We start from the raw sequence: 22753 nt of genomic DNA, 5'->3' as shown, positions 1-22753 counted from the left end.
CACGACTGTTTGCTGTCTGGTAGGCATGTAGCTGCAGACACATCGGTCCTCACTTAAATGTTCACCAACACGACCTCTTCATGCCTTATCTGCTCTATCCCTGCTGTACGAGTCTGGTAACTTTGGGTCAAGGTATCCCTGCTGCAACTCTTACCACTTCAGAAGTTGAGTGCTGATCTAGTTTCAAAACGTGAATATCATTTCCATACAAATTGTAAGCTGGTGTAGTCACAAAGTGAAAGCTGTGCTTCTACAGAAACCTGATGCATGTGACTGTTCTCTACTATTTCGTCTCTCTCCTTGCCCAGAGTTGCTGACCGAGATGAAGGTTTACCAAGAACACGCCTCCAACTACTGGCGAGAGAAGGCGCAGCTGTTCTCACTTGGTGTGAAGCACATCTCTCGACTCTTCGTTCCCCTCGCATTCGAACACCTGGTAAGTGATGTTTTTTTATGTCCTTTTTTAGCTGTGTCTTATGTACGAGCTGCGAGAGAATGGCACACGCAGCCTCGCATAAGTGGTCACTTCTTGGAGTCCACTTCCTGATTTATATGCCTTACACTGTCCTGGTCATTGTCTGTCCGACTGTAATGTTACCTCTCTGCAAGAGCTCTGACCCACCCTTACGCTTGTGATCCACATGGGCTTATTACTCAGAGGGCAACCTCTGAACTGATCAGGATAGGTCGTCGGCATAGCTTTTTCGTATTTCCCCAGAACTGTCCCAACAGAGCTTGGAAATTCCTTGTAGGTGCTACTTTGCAATCCCAAGTCTCTTGGTTACATATCTAGTGGAAATGGGTCTACATTCTCCAGTCGCGTATTTTATCTCGCCAACTGCGAATCTGCTTAATTGGAATGTGTTACTTCTAACGAGTAGGTGGAAGGAGGCAGTCAGGGATTAAGCAACCAGCCTAGCTACAGTACTCAAATAATGGACCGCAAGAATACCTCCTTGTGCACTGATACTGATGCTGCCATATGAGACACAGTAAGGAAATTCGCCAAGGGTCGACGGTAGATAATATGAAAACTATAGCATATGCAGTCGATGGGATCATATGGGAGGATAGTGAGCAGATATTGCAAAATAAATAAATACTTGCCAGGTGATGACTGGAGAAGCAGGCGTGGAAATAAGACTAGCAAAAAGTCAGGTGACGAAAATCTAACGCCCGGCACCACATGGCTGCTGGATTGATAAAGTAGATAGACCTGAATCTTATAGAACACCTGCATCGACACCTCACCTCAGTGCAGCGCTCTGTGAAGAACGGGCTGCCATTCCCTAGAAACCTTCCAGAACCTGAGTGAACGTATGCCTGCGAGAGTGGAAGCTGTCATCAAGGCTAAACGTGGGCCAACACTATTTTGAATTCCAGCATTACCCATGGAAGGCTCCACGAACTTGTAAGTCATTTTCAGCCAACATCCGAACTGGCTGCTCTTTATGAAATGATGAAAGCTATTTTAACTGTTTTCTTCGTGTCTCAGGATACACACCCGAATAATCAGCGACTCCACGGATGGATTAAGAACATGGAACGGCTGGCAGACATGCTGCACACGAGGCTGAGGGGTTGGGTACAGGACGTGCAGTCCATCAGCGAGCAGATAGCGAACTATAAGGTGGAAGAAGACCAGAAGAGACCTGGGAGGTACATAGTCAGGTATGAGCCAGCGAACGTACAAATATTTCTTGAACTCATTGGTGAAAGTTTATTTCGTTTTAGCCATTGGGACGTACATTGACGGAAACAAATCGCAACACCAAGAAGGAGTTGCGCGGCATAAACGAAAGTTGGTAGACCTGTTTCTACGTCTGAAAGCTGATGTCTATTCATATTTCGCGTCAGGCGCTATCAGCGCGGCGCTGAAGATCCAAATCAGGTTTGCTTTGAATACACACTGTAACGGCTGTGACCGTTAGTTACCTTTGAGATTCGACTGGGTGAACTGACGTTAGTCAGGAATGCCTTTAAGGCGACAAAGATGCCAGTGTCAACACCTGGGTGAGTTTGAACTTAAAATCGTTCTCCTTAAAATTTTCTGGTTTACTTACTTAAGTAAAGTTCTTCAGTATTGCAGTTGTTCTTCAACTGTTGACACTACTTCATTTGCAATGTGCCAGGCATACAGAGAATTTACACCATCTAAATATTTAAAATACCTCCTTCATTATTGTACAACGCAGTCGATGTCTTGCTGCTGTCTGGTTGAGCAGTGGCTAAGCGCTTGGCAAAATAATGCGCTGGAGCGAGTTCCCTTTTTCGAAGTCAGCAGCCTCTTTCAGAGAGACGTATTGCATGTCGGACGTTGTACGAACCTTCCTTGGGTCCATTCAGTAGTGTAACGTGCCGCCCGTTCAGCTTTTCCGACTGTTCCTTGTGTGCGATTGGCTACATTCGGGAAACGGGAAGCTCTCCCACCATACGGGAACACCACTGGACGCTCCAGTGAACCACCGCTGTCCGACAGTACCAACACTCTTGCTGCTGTCGCTCGCGTGTAAGTACCACTGTTTCTTGGAACGTAGGCTAAGATAATCTCGGACGCTTTTTGTGAAGCTTAAATGCTACATTCATTCCCGGAATAACTTTGTTTATTTTAATTACAAGTTAGGAAGTGTTTTGGCTTAAATTTCGTAAGATCGGGGCGTGATTTGTGAACTTGTAATTGCACTTTGTTTCTGGTCTTGGGGTGACTATGTCTTCAACATGACCGTTATATAGCTAGATACCTAATGCATTTTATTCTGCAAAGTGTTAAACCCGCGGAGTAATTGATTTTTTGATCTCAGAGTGATTTCCCCTGATCCATAAGTGATTTACACCTATGCTTTTGTTCAAAACAGGTAAAGTCATTAAAGATCTTGGGTATTCAGTAAATTAGTCACCTTCAGCGACTTTCTTGTAACATTTGCACCTGTTTTATGTTGAATTTACTGCAGTTTTACACTTTTCTTTTGTGTCCTGTACTTGCCCTTCATTCTACTAATTGTAACTGCTTATTTAATACGATGAATAACTTCGAGTAAAACAAACCACTGCACGCATGAAGAAATTTTCGTGAGTCAGGATTTGTCGAATTTAAGGTAACTTTTTGGTGGCGGTTTGAATTCAACTTTCAGTCTCTGAAGCCCCCCTCCCTCCCCCTCCCTTCCACAGGCATAATACTGTAGTCCTGTGCTGAAACTCCTGTAGCTTCCCTTGTGTGAATGATTGAACGAAACATGATGCAGAACCATTCACTAGTTGGAGTCTCCTTAAGTCTGCTCCCCAGCCTTCTAGTGAAGTGATGATGATGATGATAATAGACTAAAGAACTTTTTTTACAACAGACATGTATGTTTTGGAACCGATTTTAACTATATATGACGGTAGTATCTGTTCCCGAAAGAACAGTTACCGTGGAAGACCATGCAGCTTTGCTAGAAATGAAATGATAATTAAATGGACACCCTAGCTGCAAACAGGCGTTGATGTATTTCATTGGGGACATGTTGAAAATGTGTTCCTCGACCGGTACTCGAACCCGAGATCTCCTGCTTATATGGCAGACGCTCTATCCATCTGAGCCACCGTGGGCACAGAGGATAGTGCGTCTGCAGGGACTTATCCCTTGCACGCTCCCTGTGAGATCCACATTCCCAACATGTCCACACCACTACATTCGTAGTGCGCCTAATAGATGTTTGCCCATCATACTCATTACTCGTGGCAGTTTAATCTACCAAGTCCCGTACGAGTTCGGGCATAGCGTGTGCGTTCGCACATGAAGGTCAATGGCCGGGAAGCCATATTTTAACTATATATGACGGTAGTATCTGTTCCCGAAAGAACAGTTACCGTTGATGACCATGCAGCTTTGCTAGAAATGAAATGATAATTATGATGGGCAAACATCTATTTGGCGCACTACGAATGTAGTGGTGTGGACATGTTGGGAATGTGGATCTCACGGGGAGCGTGCAAGGCATGAGTCCCTGCAGACGCACTATCCTCTGTGCCCACGGTGGCTCAGATGGATGCAGCGTCTGCCATGTAAGCAGGAGATCCCGGGTTCGAGTCCCGGTCGGGGCACACATTTTCAACATGTCCCCAATGAAATACATCAACGCCCGTTTGCAGCTAGGGTGTCCATTTAATTATCATTTCACAACCGATTTTAATTCATGATTCACTTTGTGCACTGTTTGGACGGTTTTGTGAAGTGTTCAATGTATGATTGTAATAAGTGCCCACTTTTTTCTGCCGTAATCTTCTGTTTGATCTCTCTCTATGCACTTGCCACCTTTCCTTATTCTCGCCATCAGATCATCTCTGAGGCAATAAAAAGTGCTCAGAACTGATTCTCAGGAAGAAATATAAGACTGCATATGTTAAATTACAATTTCTTGTAATGTGAATCATCACTTGATGATCGCAGCGAAGCCTTAGCATTATCAGTTACATGATTCAAAAGAATGTATCAATTTTGTTGCGCTTAACAGGAGAATTTAATGAAGGTTTCGTCCACCATCGCGCACGTAGTACATCAGTATAAAAAAATAGAGATCTGAACAATCCTTTCTCTTGAAATATTAACGTGGCCAAAGTAAGTCTCCATCGTATAACAATCATCTCTTAATAAAATATCACGTAGCACTTTACCTGACAGTGTTATAACCCTGTCACGAGAAGAGCGAAGTACGACACTACTGGTTCTTACCAAATTAACAAATTCCCATAATATTACTCCTCTGAATGGATTGGGAAATCATAGTGACTGTGCTTAGTGGATAAGGTATAAGATTGAGTTTCATTGCTTGAGAAGTTTACTATTGAAAAAAGGCAATAACAGAACAAACGGAATTCGAACCAAGGTTCTGTTAATTGTAAGTAAATCGCAGTTATGTAAAGAGAACAGTCGCCAGATATTTCGCTACAACTGACTCTCATTAATACATACTGCCTTAATGTTAAAGCAGAAAGCTAATGATGATTACAAGTAAAAGTTTATTAACAGTGGAGCACTACTAACTTTGAAATGAGGATCCCATGTCCGTTTCATTATTGGAAAATACTGTCAATGGAATTGTATTCATATAATTGGATTCTCTATTCTAATTGCTGTTTGTATCATCAAGGAGCATTCAATTCGTTGTACTATACAGCTGCAATGAAACATGTGATATGTAGATCTGTCACAGCTTGTGCCATAGTAGTGAATCAGTTATTATAGAACACACAAGTTATAAGAATCAAAAATGGTTCAAATGGCTCTGAGCACTATGGGACTTAACATCTATGGTCATCAGTCCCCTAGAACTTAGAACTACTTAAACCTAACTAACCTAAGGACACCACACAACACCCAGTCATCACTTATAAGAATCACAGCTGCACTTCTTTAGCACTTTTATTGCAATGTATACAACAAAACTTCCACAAAAACTGGCGTGGGGACCCAGAAACTATTCTATAAACTGACTCAGACCAAAGCTAAACGTTTCAGTTAATCCACAATATGAGAAATACTTTTAACTGTATGGATGAAAAGGTAAACACTCTTATATACGAACCTGCACAGTAATTAAACCTGGTGCTGGCGTTTTGATTTAATTAGCTAGTCAATTATTGTGAAGGATCCCAGTTTTATTCATGTAACTTTAATACAGTACTGGGATTTCTATAAGAACATCATTTATGAAAAACACTTTACATCATCACTTTGCAATTTAACTATACTTACTTCAAACATAAGGCCTACAGAATAGTTATGAAATTTACTACTCTACAAAGTTTATTAATTGTAAGGAATGAAAACAATTACTTTTCAGTTCATTAAAATCGGATATTCGGAAATGTCATAGCACATGGGGTAGAAACCTGTCTAGGTAAACGATTAAGGAAAAATTATGGTTGCTGAAAACAAATTCTGCACAACCCCGACTTATCATTGAATAATAAAACACATAACTGTTTCATGTGGTTATAAAGCAGTCAACTAATAATTTGAGATGAAGGCGGTGGCAGTGTCGGTTTCCTGTGACAAATTAACAAAGTGGTGGCATACGTATCCATGGCTCTTATTGTATAACAGGCTCCGAAAATTTTTCTGTTAGTGTTGCATTTTCGTATTTCAGAGTCCAGTGAATATCGATTTTGGTGTTACAACCTCCTCCCCCCCCCCCCCCCCCCGCTTTTATCTAGCCAGGATTCTTGGTATAATGCGTCCCATTAACTTTTAGATAACAGCCATAATTCAAAATAAAACAGCACCCATTTATTTAACGACACATGCCCCAATTCATAATAACACGCCACACTTTTAAGGGCAGTACGTACATTCTGTACCTACAGTGTTAAATTTGATTTGCAATACTGATGACCCATTATCTAAGAACCTTTGACAGATAGAGATCTGAAATATTTGGGAAGTATAGTTTCACTCCTTTGCTGATTACAGGGCCAGAATCATACTATATGGACAAATCATTAGTTACTTATGACGTGTTCATTTCTTTAAGTCCACGTTTGTTTCTGTGTGTAAAAAAACCATCATAGGTAGAAATGTTTTGGTGGTTCAGCAGCAGCAGTATACTAAGAGGTAACATAGTTTACAATTAGACGTACTTATCTGTAACAGTTCTTGTGATAATGGGTTAAATATTTAGAAAAAAAAGTCATTTTCAAGAAATTAAGGTTGAAACGTCTCCTTTGATATTAAGTCACACCTGGAGGCCTGCCAGCTCCTAGAAACGCCAGGCCCATAAGCGTTATCTGGATCCTGTTCTTCATCATGCTGCAAACCTAAAAGCTTGTTTCTTTTCGTGCCTCTTGCTTCTTTAGTCATTTCCTCTGCTGCACGCTGGGCTTTCATAATCCGAAGTTGATCCATTAGCTGGAATGCTTACTTTATGTGTGCTCCTGGAGTGATACCATGTTGCTCTAGTCTCTGTCCCAGTCAAGTATACTATTTCCACACGGCAGGAAGTTTCATTTATGCACACAATAACAGACCCATTCGCTTTCCGTGTTAATGTCTAAGTCACATTCTGGATAATTTTACATCAATGCATATACATTTCATGATTTGGTATGCTGATTTTATTAGCTTTCTTTATTTGCTTTTAAGCTTTGAGCTTGTTTGTTACAGGAAACCACTGCTAAATCATGGGCTGCTGTTCCACCATGAATTTTACCTCTCATTTCTCGACGACTTTAGTGCACAGTGTGAGGAGCAACAGCCAAAAGCATCACAGATGTTTGGTCTAGCTGACGCAGTTTACTCCTTCTATCGTGAGCACTGGTTCAAGCAAGGAGTGTACTACAGCCGGCGTATTCCAGCTCATATCAGCATTGTAGGTAGGTTCAGCACTGGGACGCACCCACTCCATGTTTGTACACTCGTTGCTGTTGAGAACTTACTAATTTGAGAAGTGATCTTCAAAATGCTATCGACATGTTCAGCTTTAGATCTTTCGTGAGATCCTTCGTCACACAACATATTTTTACCAAATCCATGCCTAGAATATGCGATCGTATCATTAACCAAGTGTTGATAATCTGTCGTGGCCACTGTGTAGAACCATCTAAATCCTAGCTACAAGAATATAGATGTAAAAATTCATCCAGTGTAATGACTGTCGGACCCGAAATTATAGAAACCGTCCAACCTATCTCCATTACAAACAAATCCACCCCCATAAATTGTGTGGAAATGTACAATGATTATTCACTTGCATCATCTACAGTCATCCATGATCCCATATAACTCCATACATGCAAAGCGAGGATATCATCCACTAAATCAATCTTACCTTCTTCTCATCTCAACAACTCCTTGTGTCCCATCCCCACTATCAAAGACACATGTTTTAAAAACACTGTTTTCTGCAACATCCAGTCGCTTAAACCTACATATAGTGTCCACCAGCTAACGATAACAGACCTATTCCTCTTCCATATTAATGTGTAAGTCACTTACTTCCAAAACCACTCCTCCTTTGTTTCTCCCTACTCCAAGACACAATCCTGTACCTAAACGTGCATCATCAGCTAACCCATCATGGTATGCCAGCAGCATAACATCCTGTCCATAATGTCTGTTCTCTTAGCTCCAATAAAATCCTCTTCAGCCACGTCTTCTTTCAACATGACATCCATGCATTAATGAAACATTCTTACAATCATAGTGCATAATCCAACTGTCATCCATCACTCTACAAATGACACATAATCCCCACCACAATCCCTGAGGAGGGGTTGCCATTGGATGCATGTCATGTATCCCCATTGTAGCACCTCACCCTTAATAGTAATCTGAAGAATCTAACATTAATCTGTATCTGACCCTGTGACTTCTTCATTCACATTAATCACATAATTTTCATGTATATTACTACCATAGACCTGAAAATCAATAGATGCTCTCCTGCCAAAGTTGTGTGATGGAGTCAGTTAATTGGCAGCCTGCAAGATTAGCAGATTACCTTATGTCAACACACACAATCTAGAAGTAACACAATCATGCATATCATACTTGCCTAACCCAACCTCTTTGGGTGCATCGCTGCACCTATCCTCAATCCAACTGAAAGTGATGACCAAACATCTCAACAATACTCCTCCCACAACACTTGGATGACCAACTGCATCTCCATCCATAACCACTTTGAAATGCATCCAATCACCAGACCTTTAGCCAAGCTTACTCACACTCCTCTTACCGAAATGCCCTCAGCTCTGCCAATCCTTCCTCCTCAGCAGAGTCAGAGACAGTCTCACATGGCACTATAGCGAGACATCTGTAACCTTGTAGAGGCCAAGAAACTCTGGGATTGGTGTACTTGTATGAAACTAACACCACATTTCCTATAAACTAAAAAAAGTATTGGAAAGTATTCCTACTCCACACTATTCTCTCCTCCATAGCAATTAACTATTACCAAACAACCTCAGCAAACCTAAGTTTAGCACCTATTACATGAGTTTTTAATACTGCTGGTTATTCATGGTTTACTTGTTTTTTAATGGATCTTCTCGATACTTTTTAGGAGAGTAACTTTAATATATTGACTCAAATTTCCTATGGAATAGACTGAATCTCACATTAGCATTTTTTTTCTATATATATCTCATACCATACCCCCTTTTAACTTCCTCTTAAAGAACTGCCTCAAAGCTTTATATGAATCTGCCTCAATGTTGTAAGGCGCCATATTATTTCCATTAACTATTTTGCATCATTACATATTAATTGTTCCTGCCTGAAAACTGTCTATAAAAATAATGCGAATCAGTGTCCCATTATATTGGTGCACATCAGTTTAAAAATTGATACTGGATTAAATCATCTAAATAATAACTCTAGCTCCTTCCTATGTGCAAATCTTTTAAGAAATCTACATTTAAATCTCCACAAACCACTGTTTCTTCTTGTCTGATGGGTAGCTCAATAATGCCTCTAGATATCTCATAAGTAGCAGAAAGTTTCCTAGATGAGATCTGCAGAGAAGTATTCTGCACTAATAACTTAAAAGCACATGCTTCTAGGTCCTGATCAATGCAAAAACTATTTGTTTCAATATTTTTTACTTTTGTGTTCAACTTTTACATATGCAGTATTTGCTTCCTCGTACTTAGTGTGGGTCCTCTGAGACCGATCTCTGAACTTTTATACTGTGCCATATTTCAGGGGTGATTGTGTCAGTGCAGTCTAGGTGGCGTGTAGCTGGTCTTAATACTTCTACTTCTTAAAAAATTTGTCGTGTATGCTTTTTTTATTAAGTCCTGGAATGTATCCATTTCAAGTTCTTGATGGAAATTTGTCATTGGCACCGACCTGAGAGTTTTTAAAATTAATCTGAAACATCTACTTTGATGAATCTGAAGGGCTCTGGCGTTGGTCTTAGCTGTGGAACCCAACATCGTGCACCCGTATAGTATAACTAGGACAGTCCTAACCCTGTAGGACATTCACTTGAGTACTTGTTATTGGTGAAATATCTTATATATCAGTCTCATAAGTTTTGCGCTTTTTGTCTGACTGTGTGATTTCAGTAATAGTTTTTTGTCTAATATTGTTTAGAGGTATCTTACTTGGTTTGTCAAATTAACATGTGTGTTACTAACGATCGTTAGGTTTCTTAGGTCTTATCTGTGCCTGGTAATCAAAATTGCTTTTCTTTTGCCTTGTATTCACAGCTCAAAGAATGTAACACTGACTCGAAACAATACAGTACTGACAGCAATCATTGTTTCAGCTTCAAAGCAGGGATATCAATAAAACTTGATAATTTCCGCTACTTTGCAAGGTCAGGAGGGACAGGGAGACTTCCTGTATACCCTATGGATGAAGTTAATTTGCGTGCTAGTCATTCAATGAATATCTGATGTCTGTCATCCTGAATTCCCAAATTTATGTTGACATTAGACCTTAAATCATCTAAGGTAAATACCCTGCATATTTGTTGGCTGTGACCTATTTTAACTACAGCCCATCGATTGTTTAATTAAACAAGGACACAATCTTATTGCCTGAAGGAGAGTCTGAGTTGAGCTACGGTAAGTCCATGAGTACCACCTGCTTGCTGCAACTGTTTTGCAGATGAGGAGTGGCGGCTGGAGGACAAAAGCAGCGCCACGCTCTCCGTGGACACCGGCTGCATGCAGCTGTTGGCAGACGCCCTGGACCACCCCACGTGTCCACTGGAAGACCTGCCACCGGAAACCATCCAGCAGCGCCAGCAGTGCCGCGAGCAGCTGTGGGACGACATGGTGCAGAGGTCGCCCCACATACCCATCACCAGCTACTTGGCCTACACGCAGAGGGCGAACGTCAACCTGTGCCTCTTAGCCTGGATGGCTGTCAACTCACTGGGCATTTGCCAGGACGTCCCATTCAGCGTGGTACAGTCCGTGCACGACGCTCGCTGCTATTTCGACAGCCCTGACGATCAGTCCTGCCAACAGTCGAACGCCACATACGCCATCTGCTCTGTCTCCAGAGCTATTCTGTTGCTGAAGTGTCGCGATTTTTCTTCCTCTACGCCGCCAGAGTTGTGTGTCGTCAAATTTTACACAAATGGATCGTACACGACGACGGACAATGCAACGTGGGCTGACACGAACTACAAATGGTACGGAAAACCAACGGAGAGAACGCTGCGTTACAAAGACACTTTAAACAGTGCCACTTTGAAATACAAAGATTTTAAAATCGACGGCTTAAAACCTCTAGAAATGTCATTTATAGGACTGAACATCATTTTCCGCATTTTGACTGCTGGAGTGTATGTGTACCTTCCCCAGTTACGTAATTTGCCCGGTATGATATTCTTGTCCTTTCAGATCACGGGTATAGTCCAGATCCTGTGTTCTGAGATCGTGTATCGTGTGGCAGGTGTCCCCGACTTATCTACGATGGTACTAATCGATAGCGCCCTCACACTTCTCAGCTGTATCTGGCTAAACTCGTTCTGCTACCAAATGTACGCATGCATTCGCCATCTCAGGCTACCTAACGACCTGCTACCTGCTGAAGCGAGAAAGGTATTCTGTCGTCAGGTGCTGTGTGTGCTAATAACCTGGACTATAGTGTGCACAGCAAGTATAGTTATGGAAAGTACCAGCAAATATTTTCTTTTACACAGCCGGATAGTATACCTCACGGGGATTTCACTGTCGATAATTTTCAATTTGGTTTGTCTCGGATTGATTGGATACATGCACCTGCGTACCAAAAAATCCATGCGTAAACTCAGTATTTCCAGTAACACAAAATTCGGCTCGAAGAAACAACTCATTTACCTGTCAGTTAAGACCGTTTTCTTAAGTGGGATTGGTATAATCATTAGAATTGCTTTCCACCAGGTACAAGACATAGCACAGATTGTGTACTTCGTACATATTGCCACAATGATGCAAGGACCACTGCTGTTTGTGCTTTTCATTTGTAACGAAACAGCGCTCCCTGTTCTCAAGTACAGAGTACTAGCATGTTGGAATCCAGAAATCGTCAGTTTAGGGCAGGAGTTGTGTTCTTCAGCTGAGAGAAATCTGGCAAAAAGGAGGAATGAAGAGCCCCTGGCTGCAGAATCATCGTTGTAATCGCCGTGAGAGCTCTCCTCAAAGGACTGTCTTCATTGTAGAGAGTATAAAGGTAGAATCTAGCCGATACGGCAACATTAACTGTGACCGATATGGTACTACCAGTGCCTCAGATTACTAATTTGTTCTTTATGTGATTTATTTAATCCTTATTTGTGCATGCCAGAGTTCCTCTGCGTATTTTAATGCACTGGGATTAAGTACTTACTGACTGAAATTGATTCTGTATTAAATTAAGAGGAAAATTCTTGCTCTGCTTCTTCTAACCAGTTATATGGCGAAACTATAGAATTTAAATAAAGACATTTTATATCTAACGTCTGTCAAAGACGAAAACGATACAAGAACTTCCTGTTTACTGTAAATTATTGTAACTACTGTTATATAAAGTGAAGGCAACCTAATGTACACTTACAGTGGATGTACCGGTATCTTAGTCCCTTCCCCTGATTCATATTAAGCTGTTAACAGACCTGAGTATTTACCTAATTTTTTCGAACTATGTAATCATTTAGTACATTATTAATTGCAGAGTCATGGCTTGTCTCTTGCCCCACTGCAAATGGAACAGCCTGAGATTCGATCTTCGATTGCTCCTCGGAATTACCTCTTTTTGGCAGTTTTTCATGACTTTCACCTCATATGATATTGAACAGCATTACACTCCAGTTTGAGACGGAATTTTTCATTGACAGTATATTTATGCGCATATCCAATTAATTATGAACATCACTTATCTTATGAGAAACATGCAAATTTTATAAGTGTAAAAGCTGTGCATGTATATGATTTGTATTTCAAGAACTATGCCAAGGAAAATTAATGTCAATGTGAAATCAGAGGAAAAGAGACATTGAGACTCTTGAATGGAAGTAGTGTGTCGATAAGCGTCTAAAAGCATTAGTTGGGCTGATTGGAGGTTCTAATCGAGAAATTGGCAGAAGATGTTATAGTAAAGGACACTGATAATTAAGTGTAAAATGCGTTTTGATATGAAGGCAAACCATTAAAAGAAGCTGTGTTGCATGGGATTGGAGTCTGGAGTTTGAGAGACGGATTGGTGACTTGTTGAGCGAGAGATACATGAAGGTACTGCAGAAGTCATCAGAAATTAATGTGTACCCTGTGTGGTAGTCTTAAACAAGAAAGAATGTTGTTTAAAATGTTATTTGTACAACGAAACCTGTCTGCCCGCATCTCGTGGTCGTGCGGTAGCGTTCTCGCTTCCCACGCCCGGGTTCCCGGGTTCGATTCCCGGCGGGGTCAGGGTTTTCTCTGCCTCGTGATGGCTGGGTGTTGTGTGATGTCCTTAGGTTAGTTAGGTTTAAGTAGTTCTAAGTTCTAGGGGACTGATGACCATGGAAGTTAAGTCCCATAGTGCTCAGAGCCATTTGAACCATTTGAAACCTGTCTAGCTTGAAGGGTGAAACCAGTTGGCGCTATGGTTGGCCCGCTAGATGGCGCTGCCATAGGTCAAACGGATATCAACTACGTTTTTTAAGACAAGAACCCCCATTTTTTTATTACATATTCGTGAAGTACATAAAGAAATATGAATGTTTTAGTTGGACCACTTTTTTCGCTTTGTGATAGATGGCGCTGTAATAGTCACAGACATATGGCTCACAATTTTAGATGAACAGTTGGTAACAGGTAGGTTTTTTAAATTAAAATACAGAACGTAGGTAGGTTTGAACATTTCGGTTGTTCCAATGTGATACATGTACCTTTGTGAACTTATCATTTCTGAGAACGCATGCTGTTACAGCGTGATTACCTGTAAATACCACATTAATGCAATAAATGCTCAAAATGATGTCCGTCAACCTCAGTGCATTTGGCAATACGTGTGACATTCCTCTCAACAGCGAGTAATTCGACGTCCGTAATGTTCGCACATCCATTGACAATGCGCTGACGCATGTTGTCAGGCGTTGTCAGTGGATCACGATAGCAAATATCCTTCAACTTCCCCCACAGAAAGAAATCCGGGGACGTCAGATCTGGTGAACGTGCGCGCCACGGTATGGTGCTCCGACGACCGATCCACCTGTCATGAAATATGCTATTCAGTGCCGCTTCAACCACACGCGAGCTAAGTGCCGGACATCCATCATGCTGGAAGTACATCGCCATTCTGTGACGCAGTGAAACATCTTGTAGTAACATCGGTAGAACATTACGTAGGAAATCAGCATACACTGCACCATTTAGATTGCAATCGATAAAATGGGGGCCAATTATCCTTCCTCCCATAATGCCGCCCCACAGATTAACCCGCCAAGGTCGCTAATGTTCCACTTGTCGCAGCCATCGTGGATTTCCCGTTGTCCAATAGTGCATATTATACCGGTTTACGTTACCGCTGCTGGTGAATGACGCTTCGTCGGTAAATGCAACACGTGCAAAAAATCTGTTATCGTCCCGTAATTTATCTTGTGCCCGGTGGCAGAACTGTACACGACGTTCAAAGTCGTCGCCATGCAATTCCTGGTGCGTAGAAATATGGTGCGGGTGCAGTCGATGTTGATGTAGCACTCTCAACACCGATGTTTTTAAGATTCCCGATTCTCACGCAATTTTTCTGCTACTGATGTGCGGATTAGCCACGACAGCAGTTAAAACACCTACTTGGGCATCATAATTTGTTGAAGGTCGTGGTTGACGTTTCACATGTGGCTGAACACTTCCTGTTTCCTTAAATAACGTAACTATCCGGCGAACGGTCCGGACACTTGGATGATGTCGTCCAGGATACCGAGCAGCATACATAGCACACGCCCGTTGGCCATTTTGATCACAATAGCCATACATCGACACGATATCGACCTTTTCGGCAATTGGTAAACGGTCCATTTTAACACGGGTACTGTATCACGAAGCAAATACCGTCCGCAATGGCGGAATGTTACGTGACACCACGTACTTATACGTGCAGTTCAGAACTTGTAAGGGGTGTCCCACGAGTATATGTCCAACATACGATGACAAGAAGATAGAAGAAGTGGACATTGTCAAATTCTTGGGATTACAGCTAGATAATAAATTCAACTGGGAGGAGCACACCACAGAACTGCTGAAGCGTTTTAACAAATCTCTGTTTGCAATGCGAATTTTGTCAGACGTAGGGGATATAAAAATGAAAAAACTGGCATATTATGCTTACTTTCATTCCATAATGTCATATGGGATTATTTTTTGGGGTAATTCATCAAGCCAAGCTAAAGTTTTCCGGGCACAAAAACGTGCAGTAAGAGTTATATGTGGTGTGAACTCGAGAATATAAAAAAATCTTCACTTTGATTGAATTACATAAACACGAATAAGAATCATATTATTTTGCGTCCGCAACCAAAATCATTGATAGTAGGCACCGTAAATAATCAATCAGAAACAATCGTTCTTGTTTAACCATGTCTCAAGAGACTAATAACACTACACACTTGCAACCAAAGTTACACAGCCGCGTCATACCACAACCTCATAAAGAACAAAGAGATCTTAAAGCTTAATAAAACTGAACTGCCCACATAAAGGTCCACAGTGAAACATGCTTATACTAAAAATGCAAAGTGGCCAACCAAGATCGCAAAACTTGCACACAGGAATAATAACAAGTCGCATTAAAGATACTGCATGGGGGCTTAATTCTCAGAGTGAAAATACCCAGAAAAAAGTCCAATTACTGATTTATCACACTGCGAAATGTTTTTATTGGCGAAAAATTGTTCCATACTTACTCTCTCGTACCACATGTCTAATCTTCCTTCGTGCATAGAGAAACTAAACTACACTACTGGCAATTAAAATTACTACACCAAGAAGAAATGCAGTGATAAACGGGTATTCATTGGACCAATATATTATACTAGAACTGACATGTGATTACATTTTCACGCAATGTGGGTGCATAGATCCTGAGAAATCAGTACCCTGAACAACCACCTCTGGCCGTAATAACGGCCTTGATACGCCTGGGCATTGAGTCAAACAGAGCTCGGATGGCGTGTACAGGTACAGCTGCCCATGCAGCTTCAACACGATACCTCAGTTCGTCAAGAGTAAAGACTGGCGTATTGTGACAAGCTAGTTGCTCGGCCACCATTGAAAAGACGTTTTCAATTGGTGAAAGATCTGGAGAATGTGCTGGCCAATGCAGCAGTCGAACATTTTCTGTATCCAGGAAGGCCCGTGCAGGACCTGGAACATGCGCTCGTGCATTATCCTGCTGAAATGTAGGGTTTCGCTGGGATCGAATGAAGGGTAGAGCCACGGGTAGCAACACATCTGAATTGTAACGTCCACTGTTCAAAGTGCCGTCAATGCGAACAAGAGCTGACCGAGACGTGTAACCAATGGCACCCCATACCATCACGCCGGGTGATACGCCAGTATGGCGATGACAAATACACGCTTCCAATGTGCGTTCACCGCGATGTCGCCAAACACGGATTCGACCATCACCATGCTGTAAACAGAACCTGGATTCATCCGCAAAATGACGTTTTGTCATTCGTGCACCCAGGTTCGTCGTCGAGTACACCATCGCAGGCGCTCCTGTCTGTGATGCAGCATCAAGGGTAACCACAGCAAGCTGATAGTCGATGCTATTGCAAACGTCGTCGAACTGTTCGTGCAGATGGTTGTTGTCTTGCAAAACGTCCCCATCTGTTGACTCAGGGATCGAGACGTGGCTGCACGATCCGTTACAGCCATGCGGATAAGATGCCTGTCATCTCGACTGCTAGTGATACGAGGCCGTTGGGATCCAGCACGGCGTTCCATATTACTCTCCTGAACCCTCCGATTGCATATTCTGCTAACAGTCATTTGATCTCGACCAACATGAGCAGCAATGTCGCGATACGATAAACCGCAATCGCGATAGGCTACAATCCGACATTTATCAAAGTCGGAAACGTGATGGTACGCATTTTGTCTTACTTAAGCGAGGCATGACAAGAACATTTCACCAGGCAACGCCGGTCAACTGCTGTTTGTGTATGAGAAATCGGTTGGAAACTTTCATGTCAGCACGTTGTAGGTGTCGCCACCGGCTTCAACCTTGTGTGAATGCTTTGAGAAGCTAATCATTTGCAAATCGCAGCATCGTCTTTTTGTCGGTTAAATTTCGCGTCTGTAGAACGTCATCATCGTGGTGAAGCAATTTTAATGGCCAGTAGTGTATTAATCGCGCATTCTCGCCGACGTCGCAGATGCCGGTACCACAGTTTCCTATTGCGGCGACTGTAAAATAAGATGGATTGTCTGATGACCCGCATAACGCGGAGGTGATGACGCAGGGCCCTAATAGCGCTCCAGCGAGGCGCTCCTGGCTGACCTCTACACCTGGCGCAGGTGCTGCAGAGTCGTGGCTGCACACGCGCCTCCCCCGCATTCTGCTCTCCGAGCGAGGCTGCGGGGCTGCCGTCCAACGCCTTCCTGTCCGCCTGGGGCAACGCGGTATCCGACCTGCCGCACACTGAGGCTCCTGCAGGCGTTAAACACGGCGAGCTCACCGTAACTGTACGGCTGACCGGCGACAGTGTTACAGGCCCACGATTTACTGCGGTTGTCAACGGTCCGTCCCGAAAACGTGGATCACCTGCACTTCTTTGTTCCCAACTGTCTGGTACTCTAGGACCAACGGTTCCCGTCAGGTCACCGAAGTTAAGCGCTGTCGGGCTGGGCTAGCACTTGGATGGGTGACCATCCGGTCTGCCGAGCGCTGTTGGCAAGCGGCACCCACTCACCCTTGTGAGGCAAACTGAGGAGCTACTTGACTCAGAAGCAGCGTCTCCGGTCTCGTAAACCGACATACGGCCGGGAGAGCGGTGTGCTGACCACATGCCACTCTGACCTGCAACCAGTGACTCCTGTGGGTTGAGGATGACACGGCGGCCGGTCGGTACCGTTGAGCCTTCGTTGCCGGTATAATAATAATGTTGTGGTCTTCAGTCCTGAGACTGGTTTGATGCAGCCCTCCATGCTACTCTATCCTGTGCAAACCTCTTCATCTCCCAGTACCTACTGCAACCTATATCCTTCTGAATCTGCTTAGTGTGTTCATCTCTTGGTCTCCCCCTACGATTTTTACCCTCCACGCTGCCCTCCAATACTAAATTGCTGATCCCTTGATGCCTCAGAACATGTCCTACCAACCGATCCCTTCTTCTAATCAAGTTGTGCCACAAACTTCTCTCCTCCCCAATCATATTCAATACCTCCTCATTAGTTATATGATCTACCCATCTAATCTTCAGCATTCTTCTGCAGCACCATATTTCGAAAGCATTTAGTCTCTTCTTGTCCAAACTATTTAGCGTCCATGTTTCACTTCCATGCAAGTCTTTTGCTACCTCTAACGCAATTACAATGTCATCGGCGAACCTCAAACTTTTTATTTCTTCTCCATGGATTTTTATACCTACTCCGAATTTTTTTTTCCTTTACTGCTTGCTCAATATACAGATTGAATAACATCCGATAATAATATATATAATTAATAAGTTAGTTATTTTTTTGGAATGTGTAATCAATAATTGATTTGTCAGGACGAAAGCTAATAAATGAAAAGTACAATTAATTTAAATATTTCATCCGCATACAAAAATCACTTACTTAATCTTTTTTACCTTTTTTGTTGTTTGAAGTGAAGATCAGTAGACTCCTAAGGTGCTGGAAAAACATTTAGTTAGCGATCTTAAAATCTCATGGGAATGGAGAAAAATTCAGATTAGTTCTAAATTAATTTCGTGGGTAACGCGTTGACAACGTAAGAAAAAATGTAGTAAAGAAAAATCTGTAACGTTTTATAAATTGGGGATTGGTAACCGACCGTTACTATGAAATGAAAGCGGAAATCCCAATTAAGCAATTATTATTTCACAAAGTAAGTTTTTTATACAGACATCTGACATCTCGAACACTAATCGTACAGTTTTGAACAAAATAAAGAATTGTGCCGTATTTCGGTGAAACAAGTAGAAATTACAGTAATCTCAGCTCGGTTCAGAAGCGAAAGAAAAATATTCATAGTAAAATCATTTCGGTAATTACAATTGCCGATAATAATGACGCAACTAAACAAATTCCTAAAACGAATACATTTTGAGTTCATTTGAAATGAAATTTAAGAATATAGGAGTCTGGTAGCGTAAGATGCTGTCGGAAGGGTGCGCGACTAAAGAGAGAAAGAAAAGACGAGCGCGCATTCTTATGTGGGACAAAATACAGACGATAATGCTACGCCGTTCTCATTATCCTGGGCGTACATATTCGCTGACTTGCAGCGCAGTCAAGTGACACAAAGATTAAAGTCTATCTTTAACTTTTGATATTTCGATAGGAAAGGAAAATAGCACATTATTACGTCGCGGGCAGGACACAATATTACACCAGTTCGGGCGCAGTAAACTGCCACTGTCAGAGCACAGATTCTTTCGGGTAATCTTTGCAGTATCTCACAGTTATCTCGTCCAGATGCCTTTCCTCTGCTGAGCACTCTCCGTTCTCCTTGTATTCCGCGATCGCTTCTTTACATAAGACGAGAAATTCTTAGTAATTTTAGTCAGATACATTGCCGATATTTTATTTACGAATTCATCGAACACTTCTGCCATTGCACTCTTTGCGCTAATTTTGACTCAGACTAGCATTTGTTTGCCAACCAAACCTTTAACCCATTATTTATCATTGTCTCTTTGTTGTGGCGCAAATATCTTTTGTTTTTACACAAGCATTGAAATCTTTAGCTTTCGTTTTTGTATCTGACGGCTGAACTGACTGCTACAATGCTTCCAACTGAAAAGGAATAATTTCTCCCTAACAAACTTTTTTGGGATGGGGAGGGGTGGGGGGGGGAGTTAATATGCCCTTGTTCTGTCCGTGCACTTAGCTGCGCTGTGTGCCTCCTGGTAGTTTCTGTATAACAAGGAATTTTTCACGTCTGCTGAAGTAACTGCCATGTCATTTTATGCGTCCCAATAAAGGGCAATGGTATGTTACATTATTACTACTTTGTTGATGTGCCGTATGACTTCTTCTTACAAGGGAACCTCCCCATCGCACCCCCCTCAGATTTAGTTATAAATTGACACAGTGGACAGGCCTTGAAAAACTAAACACAGAGCAATCGAGAAAACAGGAAGAACTTGTGTGGAACTATGAAAAAAATAAGCAAAATATACAAACTGAGTACTCCATGTGTAAGATAGGCAACAGATAGGAGAGTGCCGCGGTCTCGTGGTTAGAGTGAGCAACTGCGGAGCGAAAGGTCATTGGTTCGAGCCCTCCCTCGAGTGAAAATTTTACTTTCTTTATTTTCGCAAAGTTACGATCTGTCCGTACATTCATTGACGTCTCTGTTCACTGTAATAAGTTTAGTGTCTGTGTTTTGCGACCGCACCGCAAAACCGTGCGATTAGTAGACGAAAGGAAGTGCCTCTCCAATAGGAACCGAAAACATTTGATCGCAAGGTCATAACTCAACCGATTCCTCCACAGGAAAACACGTCTGATATATTCTATATGACACTGGTGACGGCATGTGCGTCACATGACTGGAATATGTTGTCGACCCACCTAACTTGTACACTTGGTGAATGGGTAAAAAGATTCATCTACCTTGCCCGATTTAGGTTTTCTTGTGAATGTGATAATCACTCCAAAAAAAGTGATGAAAACATAAGAGTTTGTCACATAAACTGCATCAAATGAATGCAACAGTTTCCGAGTCGCACAGTTCTCCCTGTGCTCTTTCAAAACATGTATTTTACGTTTTGAAATGTTTCCGTGCGTAGACCGTCAAATTCTGTATATGTCCAAGCAAATCTGAACATGTCCTGGAATTTTGGAGAGCGAAGTTGATTATGTGTGAGTGCCTGAACTTTGATAATTATCTGAAAATAAAAAATTAAAATTTTCACCCGAGAGAAGATTTGAACCAAGGACCTGTCGTTCTACAGCTGCTCACGCTAACAACGGAACCACGGCGCTCGTAAGCCAACACTCTCCTCGATGTTGCCTACCTTGCGCATGAACTACTTAGTTTGTATATTTTGCTTATTTTTTTCATAGTTCCACACAACTTCTTCGTGTTTTCTCGATTCATCTGTTCAGTTTTTCAAGGCCTATCCCTGTGCCAACTTATAACTAAACCTGAGGGGGGTGCGATGGGGAGGTTCCCTTGTTAGCGTTTATCCCACACTAGCAGAGTTTGCTTGGTGACACATCTGAGCGCATTTGGGTCTAATGGTTCAAATGGCTCTGAGCAGTATGGGACTTAACATCTGAGGCCATCAGTCCCCTAGAACTTAGAACTACTTAAACCTAACTAACCTTAGGACATCACACACATCCATGCCCGAGGCAGCATTCGAACCAGCGACCGAAGCAGACGCATTGTTCTAGACTGAAGCGCCTAGAACCGCTCGGCCACCCCGGCCGGCTGTGATGTATTTATGTCGTTGTCATAAACAGACATCCAACTTAACGGCATTTCTTATATGGCTACTGTAGGACGAGTGATAGTTAAGATATTTTTATAGCGGATTGGTCATTGTGAGGGAACCTGCACAGGTAACGTGACCAGTTTTGACGCAACTCATGAAGTAGAAATGAATACTGGTTAAATGATAGATGAAACTGTTAACAAATATTAGTTTCTCTGTGACAGAAAACTTCTTTTAATCACAAGTAAGTACATCAAGAAATGCGGGATTTTTATAGCACAGTGGGGCGGGGGGAGGAGGGGGGGGGGAGCAGAATAAACACCACTTTTACAAGTGCCTATATATGGATAGAAATTGATAAATAGGCAGAGGTTGTTACTACATAACAGCCATATTTAAAGACATTGTTACCGAGTTCTTAACTCGTTACATTTATTATTTACAAACTATTACGCAAGTTGCGAGCCTAGATTCATACAGCAAAGTATTATTATATTTCAGTCTTCCCGTTATACGAAAAGGGCATTCCAGATACCTCCATACACATTAATTGCTGTTTAGAACGCTTCTACGAGTAATATCAAATATTTTATAAGAAATATCGTATAAAGTTGCGTGTATAGATTCATCACCCCCAAGATAAACATTGCCGATTGCTCAGGGTTGGGGAAAAACATGTCGGACGATTCAGCCTATTATATAGGAGCTCCATGTCCCGCGCTTGACAAGCACACTTGCGCAACCGTGCTTGATCAAGCACGCCCAAAATCCTCCCGCCTGTACATGGTTCAAGGATACAACGATGTCCTGGCTTTAGCAGCCTTTTGACTCGTGTTAATGAAAAACAAAACAAAAGAGAAAATGTTATATGTGTATCAAAGAATGGTTAAAGAAAGGAAATCATTATTCCCGTAATATTTGCGGTAGACACACTGAGGAACTTGTCTCATTGTACTCTTGTTTTTCTTCTATCTTCTCCCTGAAACATTGCATTCTTTGAGTTTATCTACGTTATAGTACAACAGAAGCGGTCGCATTGTTCTGGATTGAAACTCCTAGAACCGCTCGGCCACCGCGGCCGGCCATTTGGATCTGTCAAGGGCATTTTCATAGGTGACACTGATTAATTTCATATCCTTCTGGATACTGTCCGTGCATCGGGTGCGTATTGTATTGCTGTATGACGTCGGTCGCAGCAAGTCGTT

The 22753-nt window shown here is 42.1% G+C and overlaps 2 protein-coding genes across 4 annotated transcripts in view; both read left to right on the top strand.

The window, feature by feature from the left end:
- Nucleotides 1–7326, top strand: part of LOC126213212 (uncharacterized) — a 35433-nt gene extending 28107 nt beyond the window's left edge. The window contains exons 4-5 of the mRNA XM_049940850.1: nt 309–436; nt 7142–7326. Coding sequence (XP_049796807.1) covers nt 309–436; nt 7142–7180 — 167 coding nt within the window. The 3' untranslated portion in view covers nt 7181–7326. The remainder of the gene's footprint in view (nt 1–308; nt 437–7141) is intronic.
- The window catches only part of LOC126213208 (uncharacterized), a 572957-nt gene extending 560165 nt beyond the window's left edge, over nt 1–12792 (top strand). Inside the window, exon 7 of one of the 3 annotated variants that reach the window (XM_049940843.1) lies at nt 10595–12792. In XM_049940843.1, coding sequence (XP_049796800.1) covers nt 10595–12096 — 1502 coding nt within the window. In that variant the 3' untranslated portion in view covers nt 12097–12792. The remainder of the gene's footprint in view (nt 1–10594) is intronic. The other 2 variants (XM_049940841.1, XM_049940842.1) reach the window with 2 other exon arrangements.
- Nucleotides 12793–22753: the final 9961 nt, after the last annotated feature.

This window comes from Schistocerca nitens, chromosome 11 (genome assembly GCF_023898315.1).
Source record: "Schistocerca nitens isolate TAMUIC-IGC-003100 chromosome 11, iqSchNite1.1, whole genome shotgun sequence".
In the NCBI taxonomy this organism is placed as follows: Eukaryota; Metazoa; Arthropoda; class Insecta; order Orthoptera; family Acrididae; genus Schistocerca; species Schistocerca nitens.
The sequence above is the reverse complement of the archived record's forward strand: the minus strand, read 5'-3'. Positions and strand labels throughout refer to the sequence as shown.